We start from the raw sequence: 18,671 nt of genomic DNA, 5'->3' as shown, positions 1-18,671 counted from the left end.
CAGCATTCTGGATCAGTTACAGACATATCCTTAAAACCCAGATCGAGCCAGGTACCGTGAAGAAACCTAAAACTTACATCACTTTCAACCCAACCCAACTCAGGAGTGCTCTGCATAGCAACCCCTTGGCCAGGCGTTTCACACACGCAGTCCAGGCTGCTTCCCTCTGCAAAGATACAGCTTGACCACAAGCAAGGCAGAAAGACACCCATCCCTGCAGCCTCTGTAGGCTGTTCCCATACTGCCTGTTCCTCCCTGTCACCCCCTTTTTCAGACTCTTCCATAAGGACTGGTTGTAGGTGGACACCCCTGATGCCCTGCTACACCAAAAGGTGACAGGTCTGATCCCACGGAAGTGATAACGTGGACTTTCAACACGGATGAAGCTTCTGAACAGCTCAAGGCCCAGTCTGGCTCTACAAGTCTCATGTAGCAACTCCTCTCTAACAAAAAAAGAAGGGAAAAAACAGATAAGAGGAACTGGTAGCTAATGTGTGATGCTGCCAGAGCAAAGAGTGGTTTAGAGGCACCCAGCAGTTTCTCCTTCAAATCTCACACCTGCAGCACATACAACGAACACGTCAGACAGAACAATGTTGATAAAGGATTCAAAATTATTGTTCTGCAGCTGTGAGTACCCTGTGCCAACCCGGCTGAAAACACCTTGACGAGATGTTCATCCTGTGTGCCTTCTTATGGCAGAGAAAAAAAGAAAACCAGCCTTGTCAAACAGACTGGTATTACATCATGATAAGACTTATGGCTTTGGTTGACAAAGATAACTATTATAGCAACATACAGCCTTCTGCAGTGCTTGCTATTGCACAAGATGTTGATTCAAAAGCCCTAGAACAGAAATCAAAGTAAACACATACTAAGTGGATTAAAAACTGGCTATTTTATAAATATTGAAAACAAACTGTAACAGGGAATCCTTATTCCTTTTACAAGAAAGCAGTCCCTGAGAGGGTTTGGTATCTATCAGCAATTTACAAGCAGCCAGGAAATCATTCCCAGTCATGTTTGCAGAGAACATAAAATTAAGAATTAGTTGCACATAATTAAAGAGGACAGGTCTCGAATACAATGCCATCTGGATCAATGGGTGTGCTGGACTCATTTAAACAAGATGCATTTTCATGCAGCCAAACACAGAGTTGTACAACCAGAACAAAAGCAACCAGCAGCAGATGGGCAGCGTCCTGGAACAGTGGCTGGAAACTGCTTGTGCAGGAAACTGGAGGGACCCCACTGCCTGCACGGAGCGGGGAGGAGAAGCACAGGGCTGGAGGAGGTTCTGATACCACTTGTGACATCGCTGCTTTGTGCCATTCCCATTTCTTCTGCCCCTTTACAGGCACTAATGGGAAACCGGAAGAGAAGAAGGCACAGGAAGCACCTGACTTCTTGCATCCTTCAGGTGTAAGAAACACGTCCATCCCTCCTCACTGACCGTGGACATGACCATCTGATCTCAGAGAGATTAATACCATTTCCAGAGTCTTAGAACCAGAGTTACGTACTTTTTCTACATTAAGCTTAAGGCCAAATGAAATCCATGGGTTTGACTCAGGAGTCGCTGCCCTGGGCTGTGCAGGAGGCTGAGGCTGGAAGATCCAGAGGAGCTGGAACATCTCACCTCCCTCCATCTTTCCTGGTCTGGATGACTGCAGTCCATGAACCTGTTAATTTCTGCTGAATTGCTCAGATAGGTTCCTGTCAAAAAACAAAGCTAATTCTTCAGAAAATTTGATCTAACATCTAACAAAAACCTGCATAGTTTGGTCTCAAGGATCCGAACTTACACTTGTAGAACCCAGGGAAAGAAAGTAACAAAGCAGCAATTATTTTCTTCTTACTTTCCGTCTTATAAACCCCTTTTCCTCCTTGGTCGCCCAATTTATTTTTTATTACTGCCCTAGAAGGCAGCTCCAGAAATGAAACACTTAACCTCTGCAAGTTGCTTTTCTTAATGAATACGCAGCAGTTTGCTATTCATTACATCCAAAAGGAAAAGCCAAATCTGTTTCTGCTGCATTAGCCAGCACGGCTGTAACACGCTGCACGGAGAGTAGCCATGGCGACCTTCTCGGAAAGGAAACTGGACTTTTCCAAAGGCTATTGTCAGCGCTTGGAAAAACAAAATAGAAGCAACTTTTTTTTTCCTTCTTGCATTGTTAGTTTGGAAGCAAATTCAATGCCGCTGAGAGATGGCAGACTGACAGCAAAAGGCCTGAGTTTGTCCACAGACGCCGCAGTGTGCTCCAGGTGCTGAGAGGGGCTCATGCAATGCTTATTGTTTGGGCACCTCGGCTCCGACTTGGAAACAACCGCCTTTAAAATGCTGCAGCAGCTGATTGCTGTGTGCACCGAAATCCTTGGCCTCTCTGCTAAACCTGTTTGGTGGGTGTCTGTCTGGTTGCTGACCTAGAGCCCAGGACTCACTTGGCTATATGATGAGGGGAAATGGCCTCAAGTGATGTCAGGGGAGGTTCAGGCTGGAGATGAGCAAACATTTCTTAGAAAGAGTAGTGATGCATCTGCACGGGCTGCCCAGGGAGCGGTGGGGTCGCCATCCCTGGAGGTGCTCAAGAACGAGGGGTGATGTGGCACTGAGGGATGTGGTCAGTGGGGATGGGTTGGTGGATCGACCTGAAGATCTCAGCTGTCTTTTCCAACTTCTGTGGTTAGGTTTACAAGGACAGCGCTGTCCTGAAGCTACAAGGAGGTAATTTTCTGCACCTACCGAAGACAAAGACCACACAAATGAAGGTAACTTCTATAGCAAGAAGGCTCCAGACGCTCAACAGACCTCACTGAATTACCATCATCATTCAAACCTATGAGAAACACCAGAATGTCTACAGCATTCCAACATCTCACAAACTACTTCATGCTGACAATTTTGATGCGAGGTGATGAAGACATTTTTCTCAAGATCCTGTGCTGGGAAAACTGAGGCATTATACAGTCTGCCTAGAGCAACAGAAAATGATTTTGTGAGATCCAGACACTTGTCTTTTGAATTTCAGTCTTGCCGTTTATTCATAAAATCATTGCTTCATTTTCAAGAGGCTACGTGCTGAGGGTCATCCACTCCTGGGCAGTCAAAATATCAAAAAGCCAACAGGCACGACCTGGCCAGTAAAAGGAAAAATACCAAGAGCATTCCAAACCACCCTTTGCTACTTCAATTATCATTAAATGAAAACAGGGTTGTTTGGTTGCCGTCCAAAGCTGAGGAGAATGTTCCAGGATGGAGAGATCCAGGTGACGAACCTGGTGATGGAAAGCACTATCTGGAGACAGACACGTGAGCAGCTACGATACACAACCAGTTACGGGTCCTTGGGCCTGTTGTTGGCTTTCTGTCAGAAAAAATAAAAACCAGAAGAATTTTCTGAAGTACTCCCATGTGGCCAGTAACACAGACAGATGATGAGGTCAGGCACAGAACCACAAGCTCAACAAGCAGAAGCATCAAAGAGCTGCCACAGCTTCCTCATCCTACCAAATTTGGCAAAAATACACCGATGGCCTGTCCCGGTATCCCTTTGTTACACAAGGGCCCGGCGCTCGCTCTGTGCCCAAACATCCACCCAGCTTCCTCCTGCTCTACGCCAAGGTCCAGAGCCCGGGCTCCCAGCCACCCCAGCACAGTAACTGCTTGAGGCAGAAGTGACGCTTCCCCACCCGTTACGGTAATTAAACAGGTTAACTGGGGATAGCCTCAATTCAGCCACACGACGCAGCTGTAGGGCTTTTACAGCCAGCTGTGATGGCACCCTTCCAGGAACAGCAGGCGATGGCACTTGCAGAGGTGGCCTGGCAGCCAAACACACTGACCAGGCACCAAACCGTGCTGGCCAACACAACACACGCTACTTGGCATGTGAAGTGCCAGATCAACTGCTTCTGGTTTTAAGGCTCTAATCCATGGCTTTGCAAAGGCAGCACGACGACTATTTCCTCCAGCAATATGCAGGAAAACACAGAATCTGGATGAAAAGCATGAATGCCGACCCAGTAACCCCCTCTGAGGTGAGCACAGTATTTGCTTTCCTCTGAATACCTTCCACATCTTTGAGGTAAGAGGCAGATGCTGCTGAAGATCAAGGACTGGTCCCATTACCTGGCACCCACAGCTTCTGAGGACCTCCAGCTCCAGGAGCAGCTTGCAGAAGTGATTCTGAGAAACTTTACAACAAATCAGACCAGAATTAGCTGATAGAGAGGAAAGCTGCACCTGCCACAAAAACTGCATGCATTCCAACACCGTACCCACAACCACCACAAAGCTGCCACATTTCCTACATATCTGCAAGCCAAATATTCACCCCGTATTTTGATTTTATGTATTTCACTTCCAGCTCTACACAGCATTTATCTGTAGAGCTTCTGAACACCAGATGAGGAAATTCTACCTCCAGTGGCGTGTTAGCCATCGAGCAGAGCATCCCCGTGCTGCTCCCTGCAAATTTTAGGATAGCCAGGAAGCCAGCCGGGTACTGCACTCAGCAACGACCACACATCAGTGTTGGACTGGCACTGCCTGGGCTGAAATCAGGGCACGGGAAGGGCACAGCGCAGTGCTGACTCTGCCTCTTGTGCCCATCGCACTCGGTCGTATCAAAGCCCACGTGTGAGGCAGGCGGCAATGTGCCCGTGCCCCTCGTTGAGCAGAACGCAGCGACTGCCCACAGCAGCATTTCAACCTGCCTCGCGGTGTCTCAAAGGAAAAACAAAGGCCAAAAAACAGAAAAATCGTGGACAAAAGGCTTTCAGCAAAAAAATGGACAGCTGAGCGCTTGTTTATCAAGACAAATAACATGGCACTACGCTTAGTTTGTAAGGACATCATGCCTGCTCTCAAAGATTACAATCTAAAAAGACATTATATGCAGAAATGTGCTGCCAAATTCGATGAGTATCAAGGAATGCTTCGTAACACCAGAACGTGGAGCTGGAAAAAAGTCTGTTACCTCAACAAAATCTTTCCAAAAAAGCTAAAACTCCAATGGAGTCAGTCATAGAGGCTAGTTCCATGGCAAAACAGTGGGCAAGGTCAGGATGGGCTGATGGTTGGACCAATGATCTCAGACAGCTTTTCCAGCCTTAATGATTCTGTGATAGCAAATCTGACTGCAAAAAAGTCAAAATGGTTTACTGATGGTGAGCTTATTAAGCAATGCATGGAAAGGGCAGCAGATATAATCTGTCCCGATTAAAAAAATAGGCATTTTCCTGCAGGCAGTTTGTCTCACCGGACTGCAGCCAGGCCAACTGAAGGGAATCTATGAAAAGAAATGCAGAGAGTAAAGCTGCTAATTCCCAGCATTATGCTCTGGCAACAGATGAAAGCACTGATGCTACAGATACGACTCAGCTTGCCATTTATTGGTACAGATAATGAATACAATGTCACTGAAGAAACGGTATCTTTGGTGCCATTAACAGACACAACTAAATCTCCTTATTTGTATGAAGCAGTAAAAAAATACACTGAAGTGATTCTCTTTAACCTTTGCCAACACATCTGGTAAGACACCAATGGCAGCCCGGCCACGGATGGTGAAAAAGAGAGACCTGTACAACTATTAGATGACATAATTGCTGCGGGTAACCAAGTTTGATGAGGCATCACTGCATTGTACATCAAGAAAATGCACGTGACAGCTTTAGATATGGGAAGTACCACGTAAATTGTCATCAAAGCTGCAAATTTCACAAAGCCCAAGGGACTGAATCGTCACCAGCTCCACGAGTTCCTTAACAGCGTGGCTGTGATCACGGGGTCATCATTTACTGCTCTGAAGGAGGGTGGCTAAGTTGGGTAAGATGCTAAAACAACCTCAGGATCTGTGAAATGAAATCGAGTCGTTCACAGAATCCAAAGGAGAATTTCTGCCAGAATGTGACGATGAAAAACGGCTCCTAGGTGGAGCATTTGGGATCTGACCGCTCATTTAAATGAGCTAAACATGAGTCCTCAAGGTGAAACACCTTATCTGTGCAATGCTTCAAACCATAAGAGCATTTGAAATGAAACTTAAAGTGTGGCAACTCAAGTCATGGGAAATAATTCCATGCATTTTGATGCACTGCCCAAACACAGCCTTGTGAACAGTGAAAAACAGGCAGCCTTGTTTCTGTGTTGATAAAGAATATCAAGAACAAGTTGCAAGATCTAAAAAAAAAAAAATCATCCAGCTCTTCAATTTTCAGATGGAACGTGCAGACCTGTAACCAGACGTTCAACTCAAAGGAAAACATGATCACGTCCCTTCACCAGACTTTTGTAAGCCCCCTCTTACCACCAAGAAACATCCCTCATTTCACAGGCAGCCTTGTTCACGTCATCACTGCTTGGCAGTGCAACTGCTGCCAACGATGAAGTACAGGAGGAGCAATATCTCATCAAAAATCTGTGCCAACACTGTGAGAAGTCACTGCAACTGCACCCAGTGCCACCGAACCAGACTGATGTATCAGTGCCACAAAAACAAGGTCAAACATCCCACTCGTTTCCTGTTCTTGCTATTTTTTAAATTTTCAATATGAAATATATTCTAAAAAATATGTTGCATTACTTTCATACTTCATACTTATGCATTTTATACGCAGCTCAAGACAATTCCTCGTCCCCCAGTGCAGCCCAGGTAAGTCTGCAGGTTGGGCACCCATGTGCCAAGGCTGCTCCTTACCAACAGGCTCCTCCTGGCCAACACACAAAGCTGGGCTCCAGCACTGCAGCTTGAAGTCTTTGGCTTTTGTGGCTTTTTTCCAGCTTTCTCCAGCGCTCTGGAGCTGTGAGCAGTCCTACAGGTGAGCTCTGCCTGTAAGTCCAGCAGCCCTGTTGCAGCCCTTCCAGAGACACGGGCAGAAACAAAACACAAACTCCAGTGTTAAACACAGGCATGACCCAGGCTGCTGGGCAACAGCTTGGGAGCCAAAGCCCACCGTTGTCTCCACTGGACCATTCAGACCAGTAACACAGTTAGGATTTCTGCCCCATATTCAGCACTGCAGGATGGGAAGTGGAGCACAGAGCTCTTCCTGCACGCCCGCTCTGCCCTGGGCTGCAGATGCTCTCAGCACTGAGAACATCACCCCAGTGTAGACCTGGCTGGAAGGAATATTCCTCTGCAAACCCATGCCCGAGAGAAGCAAGAAGTCCAACTTCCAAGCAGCATTTGAAAGTCTCGGTCTTGCAGCAAGCAGGAACTGAGGGACAGGGAGAGTACAGATGCCACGCTGCACTCCTGCAGCCTGCACAGCCCCCAGCTCTGTGCACAGCACAGCCCCTCCTGCACACAGCAATGGGCATCCGTCCCTTCCACCAAGCAGCCAGAATATTGTGCAGAGGGGATCCTTCCACTGGGTCAGAAATACCCAAACGGTTCTGGGTAGGGATGGAATCCAGAGCCATGGAGGCAACCCGCAGCAGAAGGAAAGCTTTGCACAGGATCAGGACCTTGCAAATATCTTTGAAAAGCAGCTGGGTCACTCCTGTGTAAGAATACCTGCATGAGAAATGCTGCAGCAGGCTCAGCCCTGGTCCATGTGAGCCACCAGTCTGATCCCAGCAGTAGGAAGCTTTGGAAAGCACAAAACATCAGAAGCACTCCCATCAAAACACTGACAACATCTTACTCAGTGAAGTGACGACACATCACACAAATGGAAGAAATGGAAAAAGAGCTGCTGAAAGGCCACGTGGAGGGCACTAAGATGCTTCTTGGACACAGCCTGGCAAATCCCTCAGCTCTGAGCCGTCCTGCAGCTGCAGAGCATCACCAGAAGCATGCAGCATTTAAGCAGTACAGTGAAGTTGCTCCCTGGGTGTGGGGTTATAGAGGTGAGTGTGGCTGGGTACCAGCAGTGCTACTGCACCTACAGCCAACAGGATGGGAAGGGATGGAGTAGGCTGGAGTGGGACGGGATGGAGTGGAATGGGATAGGGTGGGATAGAATGGGGTGGAACAAAGTGGTGTGAACTGAGATGGGATGGGATCAGGCGGTGTGGGATGAGTTGGTGTGGGATGGAACGGAATGGGGTGGGGTGGGATCTGGTGGTGTGGGATGGAAAGGGATGGGGTGCAGTGGGATGAGGTAGGATGGGAGGCAGGGGTAAGACGGCAGATGAAATTCACACTCAGCATCACAGGCAGGCTGCAGCCTCTGCTTTTTGTTTTGTGTTTTTTTCCTCCCAATCCACGCCCTGCACTGTCAGATCACTGCATGATAGATGGGGGGACTTTTTCAGTCTGGGGTTTTTCTGCTTGTCTTTTCTTTGCAGCATAAGAAGGCACTGATTTTTAAAAACTGAAACAGAAACTCTGTGGCACACTTGATTGTTACCAAACACTGCCTTCCCTACATGTGGGAGGTGGGCTGAGAAACGTCCCTGAGCATAATATTCAGATTCCACAGACTACAAAGAACTGGCTGGCAGCCCCTGGTGGGAGCCAGCGCTCCCAGCAGTCCCAGCACACACATCACCTGCAACTGAAGGTACTCTCAAAACAAAAATAAAAGGATTTACTGTTTTGCTGTTGTTTTTTTTATACAAACTTAATGGCATTAAACCTCCTGCTCTGTTTTTTCAATTATTGTCTTTTGAAGCCCAATGTCATAGCAATTTACCAAGCAAAACACTGCGTTCAACTGCTTGTCTCAGATTTCCAAGGAAACAGCTGAAAAGGCCAACAGGAGACGGGTCTCATACTGTTACCCAGCACTGGACAATCCTACAGCAGTGCCAAAATAATTTAACATTTGGTATCTATTATTTTTTAAATTGCACAATTTGCAAAACCTACCAGAAATATTTTCATGATGTTACAAAGTCAAAACGAAATCTGGGCTTAAGTTTAATCTTACTTTCACATTGCTGCCTCCAAAGTTTTACCAGGCTGGAGAGAAACCAGAAAATGAAAAGAAACAGTGAGCCGAGCCTATTTTCACCAAAAAAATAAAAGTTTTGTGGGACTTCTGTGTTGCTTCACCCAGTTCCAATAACCCTTGTCACTGCCAAAGACATAAGCAAGGAGCTGCACAGTGCACTCACTGCAGAGCTGCCTTTTCCCCAAATAAGCATGCAGCCTTTCAAAGCACAACCCCTTCCACAAGGCTCGGTAGTACCCAATGACTGCAATACAGCAAGTTTCTCCCTCCATAACATCAAGTCCATTGTTTGCTATTGCAGAAGTTGTACCTAGAGACGTTTGTGCTATACAGAGAACACAAAAAGCGACAATGCCAGCTGTGGGTGTCAGCTGCCCACTACCCTGTGCCCAGCCAGTACCCAGCAAAGCTCCTGCAGTCCCAGATACCACAAATGCCAAAAAAGCACAAAAATCCCTCTTGCAAGAACCACTCCACGCACACTTGCTGGCACACATTTCTGCAAGCATGCGATCTTAGCATCAGCTAAACGTATTTTTCAAACCCAAAACTTTCTCCAGGCGTTTTTGAGGGTAAATAGATCTGCTGTCACCAGTAACAACTTCCGGGGAAGAGATCTGTTGCTCCCTGTGCACCTCAATTCCCACTTCCTGAGAGAGACCCCAGCAGCACCCAGCTCCACTACCCGGAGAAGTCAAGAATGCCCCATCTCTGGAGGAGCCCGAGGCTGCGGTTGGGACCCTGGGCAGACCGAGCTGCCGGGGGCACCCAGCCCAGGTCAGGGGTTGGAGCTCAGTGGTTTTTAAGGTCCCTTCCAACCTAAGCCATTCCGTGATCACACCAACCTGCGTGCGAGGCAGCAGGTGACAGGCGACCCATCCTTCACGTGGTAGGAAGACACACGACCAGAAGCGTCGGCACCTCATCTCAGCTACATCTCCAGTGCTCCTACAAGGCCACGAAGGCTCTCTGCGGGATCAGGCGGTGCCCTCAAATTCAGGAGCGAAACAGGGAGTTGCTCTTGCTGAGCGCTTTGTGTGGCCCGCTGCAGAGTGCTCAGTTTGGGAAAAATCCTGAATTTTCATCAGCAGCAACCAAAAGGTCAGCCCTTCTTATGGGATTTCAGCCATCTGAGTGCCCTTTTGAGCTACAATCTCGAAATTAGGAATAATTCATTCATTACAGAGTTCTGATTAAGGGGCGGGGAGGGGAACAGAAATTTGACATTTCTTTCCAGTTCACCAAAAGGTCAGACTAATGATTTACAAAATTTATATTAATTTTAACTCTGATGCTGTCACATCGGGCACGAGGCATCCAATTTGGAGAAACTGAGGTCACTTAAGGTCTCTTGTTACATTTATCACTTCAAACACAAAATTTCCCAAACGCAAAGGTGGTATAAGGGAGCCAAGTGCCCAAGTCACCCACATGGAGGTAGCTGCCAATTTTCACATGCTACAACACATGCTGTTGAAGACAACACAGGCTTTCTGTCTCCTCTATCTGCACGCTGCCCAGCATCCAATGCATGCAGCAAAGAGAAACAAGAAGTCAGAGCTGCACCATCTCTTATGGCACAGCAATGGTCCTCAGGTTACAGTGCCAACGGGTGAGGAAGAGTCGTCAGCCCAGACATCACCCTCATGCGCAGCTGCAGCAAAGCATGGCCGCTTTGGAGCTGCCTTAGAGGCCACGGAGAGAAGGATGGGAGAGGTTCCCACCGCCATGGGAATGCTGCATGGCCACTGAGCGCAGAGCTGCCAATGTCCTGCTGGAGCTCCCACAGCCACGGCCAAACAGGGCTGTGAGCTCTGGAGCAGGAGCACAGAGAAAAGCCAAGAGGAGCCATTCAAGTAACAATGTCAGAGCAAGCAACCGACTGGCACACAGATGAAAGTCAGGAGTCTTGTTATTGGTAAAAAAAAAAAAAACAACAAAAAAACCCACAACATTTAAGAATTAAGACATTTATGACCATTTTCAGCACTACAAACCTATCTCATGAACCAACAGATCCCTACAACATCTCAAAGCTCTGTCAGTCCCTCTCAGCAATTTGTCACAGGCACCCACCTTGGTACCCAAAGGTTCCCACCCTTGGGAGCCATACTGACTTAATTCCAATTTAGGAATAAAGCTACAGCCATGGCCAACCTGCCTGCAGGTCTAACACTGACCAGTTCACGCCAATCACCACTGCTGCCCTTGAGTCTTTTTGTTTTTAACTGAAACATTGCTTTTTCTTCTCTTTTTGCTTGCTTTTTTCTTCACATTTCAGAGCAGCCCAGGCTGCCCAGGGCCCCATCCAACCTGGCCTTGCACACCTCCAGGGATGGACGGGGCATCCACAGCCTCTCTGGGCAGCTGTTCCAGCTCCTCACCACTCTCTCTGTAAAGAACTTCCCCCCAACATCTAACCTCAATCTTCCCTCCTTCAACTTCAAACCATTTCCCCTTGTCCTGCTGTTATCTCCCCTTTCAAAGAGTTGATTCCCCTCCTGTTTGTAGGCTCCCTTTAGGTACTGCAGGCTGCAGTGAGGTCACGCCGCAGCCTTCTTTTCCCCAGGCTGAACAAGCCCAGCTCCCTCAGCCTGTAAGCAGCCCTGTGAGCACTCAGCATTCCATGGCCTGACGTCACCTTCTTCTCCAGGAAAACTGAAGAAAACCATCCTGGCATTCCAACCCAAGCCATTCTGTGACTCCGTGACATTGCAGTGTTCTACATTCCTGCTATGAGCTCTGCCCACCAAACCCTCTTCCAACCTACCCGTGTTTGTACTGTGAGTAGACTTAAACTGTCTAATTAATGAACACAAGAAGTTGGATTTCACTACATTCCTTTTGGAAAAACAATTCAACGTCTGACACTGCTTTAAAAATTGGCCTTTGTAACAGCCCGATTTTAAAATAAATTACTGCATTTTAAATGGCTAAAAATATCAGTCCCTCTTTGTATTTCTTCTGCTGGAAAAAAAAAATAGAATTCAAATCACAATCAGACATTTGTATTTTTCTGCCTCTTAATTCAGTAACTCGTGAATTCGTGCACTGACCCAGCCGAACAAAGGGCAGGGACTGCTGAATTCCAGAGCCCAGGAGATATCTGGTTACTCATTCAAGGCTGTCTGCAAAGCTTTTATTAAAAAAAAAAGAAGGAAAAAAAAAAAAGCACAAAGAGACAGATTTGGAAATGATATTTTGAAATTCACTACTGAAAATGGGACGGAGCAGGCTGGGCAGAGATGTGCACAATGTGCTGCCGTGGGACAACGGGGAGCGGGTCAGAACTCAACAGCCTAATTATAAAACATCCTGTTTTGGCCAAATCCAAAGGCAGCAAAAGAAGAGAGAGAAATGAACCCTCAGGTACAGGAAAGTAAAGGAGAGGTGGGGGACTGGGAAACAGAAAAAAGGCTTCTCCTGAATGTATGCCATCATAGAAACTCCTTGATGAAGGCTCCCTCCCACAACAGCCCCGCACGTGACGTGTGCCCCACGCAGGGCTGGGGGTGCCTGGTTCCATGGGAGGGGAAAAGAAATCAGACAGCTTGAAATTTCCCTTCCTCCTCTCCCTGGAAATCGCATTTCATTGAATTCAAAAGCCTTCTGAAATTTTACTAGTTTAGGAAAGATTGAATAAGCATGTAATTAAATTAATTACAGAATCACTGCTCTGCATCCTATTGCAGGAATAGCAGTGAATCAACCAAATGGATTCAAAATCACTTCCTAAATGCTTTCAAGTTAAATAAAACTTCAAGGACTATTTTAAACCACTCAAAGAGCAGCCCAGAAAATTCCAAACTGCGACGGCTTCCTGCAGGCTGCTGCTGCGTGCTGCTCCTGCATCCACTGCTCACACTGAGCCCTGCTCCAGCCCTAAAAGCTGCCTCCTCATCCACGGAGCAGCTCTAATTAAGCATCCTCCTGTGCATGGGGACAGGAGAAGACAAAGGCAGCAAGAGAGAGAGGCCAGAACTGTGGGTGCCCATTCCTGGAGCTGCCCAAGACTGTGGACGGATGGGTCCTGGCTGTGAAGTGAGGGGTATTCCTCTTTGCTGAGAGGTCTTCTGAAAGTCCAGTGCAGAGACACGATGGAACAGTTCTTGCAATTGAATGCTGACTGCAACTCTGTACATTTAATCTGAAAATCTGCAGGTAATGTATTCATGAAAACGGAACAGCAAACGCACAAAAAATTGATCCTTTTTTTTTTTTTTTTTTTAAATCTTGAAACCTCTCAAATTCCTTTCTCAAAACCGAAAGCAAAGCTGAGCTGTTTTGTGCTGCTCACAGGACTCGATGGCATCACTCATGATCTGCCCCTCAAAGCAAAACCTGCCCTTCAGCAGAGAGAAACCACCTTGGAAGCCACAGCTCAAACAGGCCGCCCCAAAGGGACAAGGGTGTTCCTATCAGCCTTATCCCAACAAAGAAACCAAAGCACCTCACTGGCTAATGAAGCATCAGCCACGTGTGCTGAGTGCCAGCTACTGAGCTGGGGTCACCAGGAGGCCCAGTGGGCACAGAGCTCAGCCCCACAGGGTGCTCCTCTGCCAGCAGTGACACCGAGCATCTCCCTCCTCACCTCCATGGATGGAGACCGTGTCCACAGATCTAACTTCTCAAAAGGCATTTCTTACCACCACACCAAAAGAAGTGAAATGCCTCCTTCCCATGGCCACCTCGGGGATTGGAAACCAAACTTCCCCTTGGCGTTACAAAACCAGCCATGCAGCCACACTGCTGAGCGTCTCTTTGGGACTTATGCTCCTCCTGCCTTGCTCATCACCTGCCCCAGTCACAACTAGCCCCATTCACACATGGAAATACCAGCAAAGATCTCCACATCCAAGAAGGATTCCGAGCAAATCTGATAAAGTCAGCAGTGATTGCCATGATGACACTAAACAAAGCCACTAAGGGAAAGCAAACATGGGACCGCTGCAGAACCCACGGTGTGGCCACAGTGGGGAATGGGGACTGCAAAGCCAACCTGCACAGCAAGCCATTAACATCAGGCAGGAGTACAAATTAGAGCAGAACTGCAAGAAAAAAAAAAAAAGTAATAGGTAATACTTTACATTAGGAAACAGTCCTGGGTACAACAGATGGCCCTCATGTCTTACATGTGCAGAAAGAGCATCAGCTCAGTGCTCAACAGTGGTCAAAGAGGAAAAGGGAGAGCAAGGAACTGCTTAAAAAAGGCAAAACAAGCAGGAAATATAACCGTGCCACACATATATCCCTACCACACCTGCTCTTTGAGCACAGGATGCAGATGTGGTTACCATCACAAAGATGGATCACCACTTGGGAAGGCAAAGCATAACGATCAAAGGCAGAGAACCACGTCTGTAAGAGCAGTGACAAAATGAATGAGCACCTTCCAGCTGAGAGCAGCCAGTAGGGGAAAAAATTAAGAGGGTGCTCTCAAACAGGTGAAGTCGAGGAACTTCAGTGCAGCAGGTGTGACTGCAGATGCCATGTGAGGGCAGGGGGAGGTTCTGTGCTTTCCTTCACACGGACAGCCTGACCCTCCCCCAGCACATCCCAAAGCTCCATCCTTAGGAAGGGATTGGCCAATACCAACACCCTTTGACAACCTTCTCTTTACAATATATGTCTTATAAAACCCCTCAACTACTCCACAGCAACCCAAATCCCAGGTTTTCAGGCAGAAATCCCTCAGCACACAGTGTGTGCAGATCCCAGAGCACCAGCATCCCTCCTTTGTGCAGCACTCAGCATCTCCCACAAGAGCTGCAGGGCTCTCTGCACTCAGTCCCATCGTGGCTTGCAGACGAATGTCCTTCGAATTAGAGGGAAAGGAAGCAGGGCATGAATTATGGGCTGCTTGATCTCAGGAACGGAAATCCATAGAGTTTCACTACTTCATCACTTTGGTGCTGCTGGTTGCGGTGCCAAGATTCCTGCTGGGACCAATGCTGAGGCAGGGACAGGACACGGGGATGGAGCCTTGGGCAGGAGCTCCAAATGTTCGTTTCTTGGAGGAAAAGCATACTGAAGGATGAAATATGTCTTCCTAAATGTTCACAGAATCATAGAACTGTATGAGTTGGAAAGGACTTTAATAAAGGCCACCACTCCCTGCAATGAACACGGACACCAACAGTGCTCAGAGCCCCATCCAGTCTGATCAACCATCAACACCTCCAAGGATGGGGCATCCTTCAAACCATACTCACACAGCTTATTTATGCACATTTTCTACTAATGGGGTGACCCAGCTGGGACAGCAGGGAACAGCAAGGCAGGTTCTGACACTGTGGGCCAGGGCAACATGGCATCCATCACAAATCCTCACCGTGGGTTCCGTCGCATCCATCCCTGCTTCACACCAGCAAACAGAGCAGAGTTTTCTCAGGAACAAGTTTTTCCCTGGTGATGGGTGCATTGACAGTCCTCCAAAAAAGAGGTTCTACATAGAGAACAGCATCTCAAGACCTGACTGCATCTGGAGAACTGTTGGATTTCCCTGATTCCAGGATTTTACCTTTATTCCCGAGGAATGGTGCCAAGTGGATGCACAGGAGGCTGCAGCACAACTGCCTCCTCCGAAGCTGAGAGCAGAAGGCTGCTTTCATCACATTGCTTGTTAGCAGCCTTCTGTGCACCATGGTGAGCAACAGCTTGGGATCTCACAGCAAATTACAGAGAAAATAGAAAAATACTCTAAAATCAGCAGTCGAGCTGAGCTGCCCAGCGCACATCTCATTTTCCACTCGCAAGAGGAGTGAACACAGCCCAGGACTGGGAAGGGCCCTGAACCAGCAGGTGACAGCCCACAGCTGGCAGGTGATGCTGCATCACTCTTGTCACCTGGTGATGCTCTGTCACAGCATTGCAGTGAGATGGAACTCAGCTCCAGTCCAGAATAGAGACTGGGCACGGCAGGGTAGTACTGTGACCCTGGGGATGTGGCCCTGCTCCAGGGCTCAGCCATGCAGTTCTGCTCCAGCACTGCTCAGCCACTCCCTGGGAATGGTTTATTCTTCAGCTATTTGTCACCACGCTGTAAAACAAGGGACCTTGTGGTGCTCAGCTCCACACCACCTCAGCCTCACGCTGAGCAGCTGACCCAGCGCAAGGCAGAACCGCCGCTACCCAACGCAGCCAAAAAAGGCGTCAGCCACCTGCTGTTGTAACCACAGAGGGATCACAGCTCCAGATTCTGAAAACGTGCCATGACTGAAAGCACATGGTGGGAAGGGAGCCAAGTCCTCTGTTCTGCACCAGCAGTGGCTGGGCTGGGGGCGGGTGGGCAGCCCCCAAACCACAGCAGGCACCAGCAGCAACACTTCTGGACGGCCAACGAGCGCAGAGACAACAGAACTGGTGAGAAGCAGGAGTTAAGATGCAAGAGTTTGTTGAGTGATGCTGCACTGACATCCCTGCTTGACCACAGCAACGTGACATGCTGCACCACAGGACGTTCAAGCACACTGTGAGCCACACTTCTGACCGCGCTGCAGAAAGCTCTCAAAGGAAACGTCCCCCTTCCCACTGGTTGCACCGTACAACTTCAGCCCTATCTCTACCTTTCCTGCCACAAACCTCAGCTCCTTGCACCACAAGGAAGACAGGCCAACAAGTGACCAGCCAGGTCTAACAGTACAGAGTGGGGAGCCCTCCTCCTCCTCCTCCCCACTCATTGCTCCCATCCAGCTTACTCACCAAGCTGGCAGAAAGCCTTGCCTCTTCCTCCCCTTCATGGCTTTTCATGTGCTTTTCCTGGGTCACAACGATAACTCACAGACAGCTCCAGCAAACCCTAGCGCACAGGATAAGCGGCAGCAGAGCATGGACAGAAGGTGCAGGAGCAGCACCTCCACCTTTTGATAAAACGCACTCCTGGCTGGGCTCCCTGCCCCATATTGCTGCCACTCACTCCTTCCCTCCACAAGATGACCAGAAGCGTCATTAACATCCAACAAATGAGGGCTAAGGGACTTCACACCTCCTCGAGTTCTCCAGTAACACCGTCGACAAACTTATACAGACCGTAACGCGCTGCCCTGCCTTCAGCTTGCGCTTGGAAAATATTCCTCATAAAAAGCACATTTCCATCTCTTGGCTATTTTTAAAGGAAATCCTGGATGCCTCTGAACATGACTGCAGCAAGCAGTCACAAAGCCAGCGAGTCAATGGCCTGGATCAGGCTCGACACCACGCCGCTACACCGCACGAGCAGCGGCAGCCAGGGATGGAGCGAGGCTGGAGAGCACTCCGAAGCCACGATCCTGCTGCTGGGTGCCAAAAGACACACGCAGGCAGCCAGCAGCATGGCAGGAGGCTCACATGGGCTCTGTGCCGGAGGTCAGAAATCGCTAACACGCCGGCATGGCTCTGATGGCTGCTGCAGCACACTGCACGTCATACCCAGCAACGCTGGGAGTTCGGGCGGCGTTAGTCTTGCGCTTGCTGTCGTAACAGTTGATGCAAACAAGTCAATTAGTGAAAGCTCACTCAAGAGAGTTTTAACTGAAAAATCACATTATCTGGCCTTTATAGGCTCCCAACAATCCTTTCATGGAAGAACAGCTGAAGAAAAAAGAAACAGATTAATCTCTAGAAACAGAAGGAGCAGAATATCTTATTTTTAGAAATAACATTTGACTACAAATCCAGTAATAGGGAAGGATCAAAACCAGCAAGACCTCAAATGAAATGTCTCTAAAGGAAAGGACTGCTGGAAAATCTATTGAGAACAGGACAGAGGAGAAGAGTCAGAACAGTTCATTGGGAACACTGTAAGTTGCACCTTGCTCTCAGCCACAGTGACAGTGATCCTACAGGCAGAAGGTTACACCATTCCCTGCCCTCTACCAGGAACTGAGCTCAAGGATATGCAAGGATGCCCCCCAGCAAGGAGGCCCAGTGTGGCCTCCTGCATCCCAAAGAGAAGCAGACACTTGCACCAATGCCACAGTCCCAAAGGCACCATAGTTAAGAGACTTCTGCTCAGCCTCCCCTTCTGTCCCTGCTTGTTTCCACTAGGGCTGATCAGAGGGATGATCCTCAACAGCATGCATGTGGGCAGAGAGAAAAGGTGCCGAGAGATTTTACTCTTGCATTCTTTTTGAAAGTCAGTCAAATCAGTGCCTTCCATTGACAAGGCTGGACCCCAAAACATTCAGTTTGTCACATTTTAGTAACATTACACATCCATCCCATGCTTGGTTCTCCCGCAGCTCTTCCCACCCACGTCAGCTCTGGGACCCTTCAATGCCACAGCAGCACCATGCTTGTCCCTGCAGAATCCACTGCCTCACCTCTATTCTTCAGCCCATCAGAGACTGCACGGAGCACTGGGACACTGCTCTCAAATACAGTGTTTAGGATTTGGGTGGTCCTGCATGGACCCAGGGGTTGCTTTCAATGATCCTTTTGGGTCCCTTCCAACCTGGATATCCCGTGATTCTGCACTGTTGGGATCCCATCACACAACCAGCAGCTCCAGGGCTATCTGCACTTTAATGAAACAGCCTCAGTGCCTCACAGACAGGGCTGGGCTGTTCTGAGGCACAGCACTGAACCACGCAGCTATCCTTGGGCTCCTCTTGCCATCTGCCTACGAACAGGAATAAAACCTCATGACCTCACCTCACCCTGCCAAACACAGCCTCAAAGTCCTCTGCTGCTCTTGCTGTCAGCAGAAGCATCCTGGTATGCCGGATGAGATCCTTTGCCATCCATCTGACAGCAGACCTAACACCAAGGATGGACTCCCCAGGAGA

The 18,671-nt window shown here is 48.5% G+C and overlaps 1 protein-coding gene across 14 annotated transcripts in view; it reads right to left on the bottom strand.

The window, feature by feature from the left end:
- The window catches only part of ZNF618 (zinc finger protein 618), a 141,883-nt gene that overhangs the window by 103,568 nt on the left and 19,644 nt on the right, over positions 1 to 18,671 (bottom strand). For 3 of the 14 annotated variants that reach the window (XM_048966476.1, XM_048966485.1, XM_048966479.1), the window contains exon 1: positions 1,524 to 13,056. The exons of 2 other annotated variants lie outside the window; for them this stretch is intronic. In XM_048966476.1, the coding sequence (XP_048822433.1) occupies positions 1,524 to 1,649 (126 nt within the window). In that variant the 5' untranslated portion in view covers positions 1,650 to 13,056. Of the gene's footprint in view, positions 1 to 1,523; positions 13,057 to 18,671 lie in introns of those variants that run through there. 9 more of the 14 variants (XM_048966482.1, XM_048966477.1, XM_048966481.1 and 6 more) reach the window with 5 other exon arrangements.

This window comes from Lagopus muta, chromosome 19, assembly GCF_023343835.1.
Source record: "Lagopus muta isolate bLagMut1 chromosome 19, bLagMut1 primary, whole genome shotgun sequence".
In the NCBI taxonomy this organism is placed as follows: Eukaryota; Metazoa; Chordata; class Aves; order Galliformes; family Phasianidae; genus Lagopus; species Lagopus muta.
The sequence above is the reverse complement of the archived record's forward strand: the minus strand, read 5'-3'. Positions and strand labels throughout refer to the sequence as shown.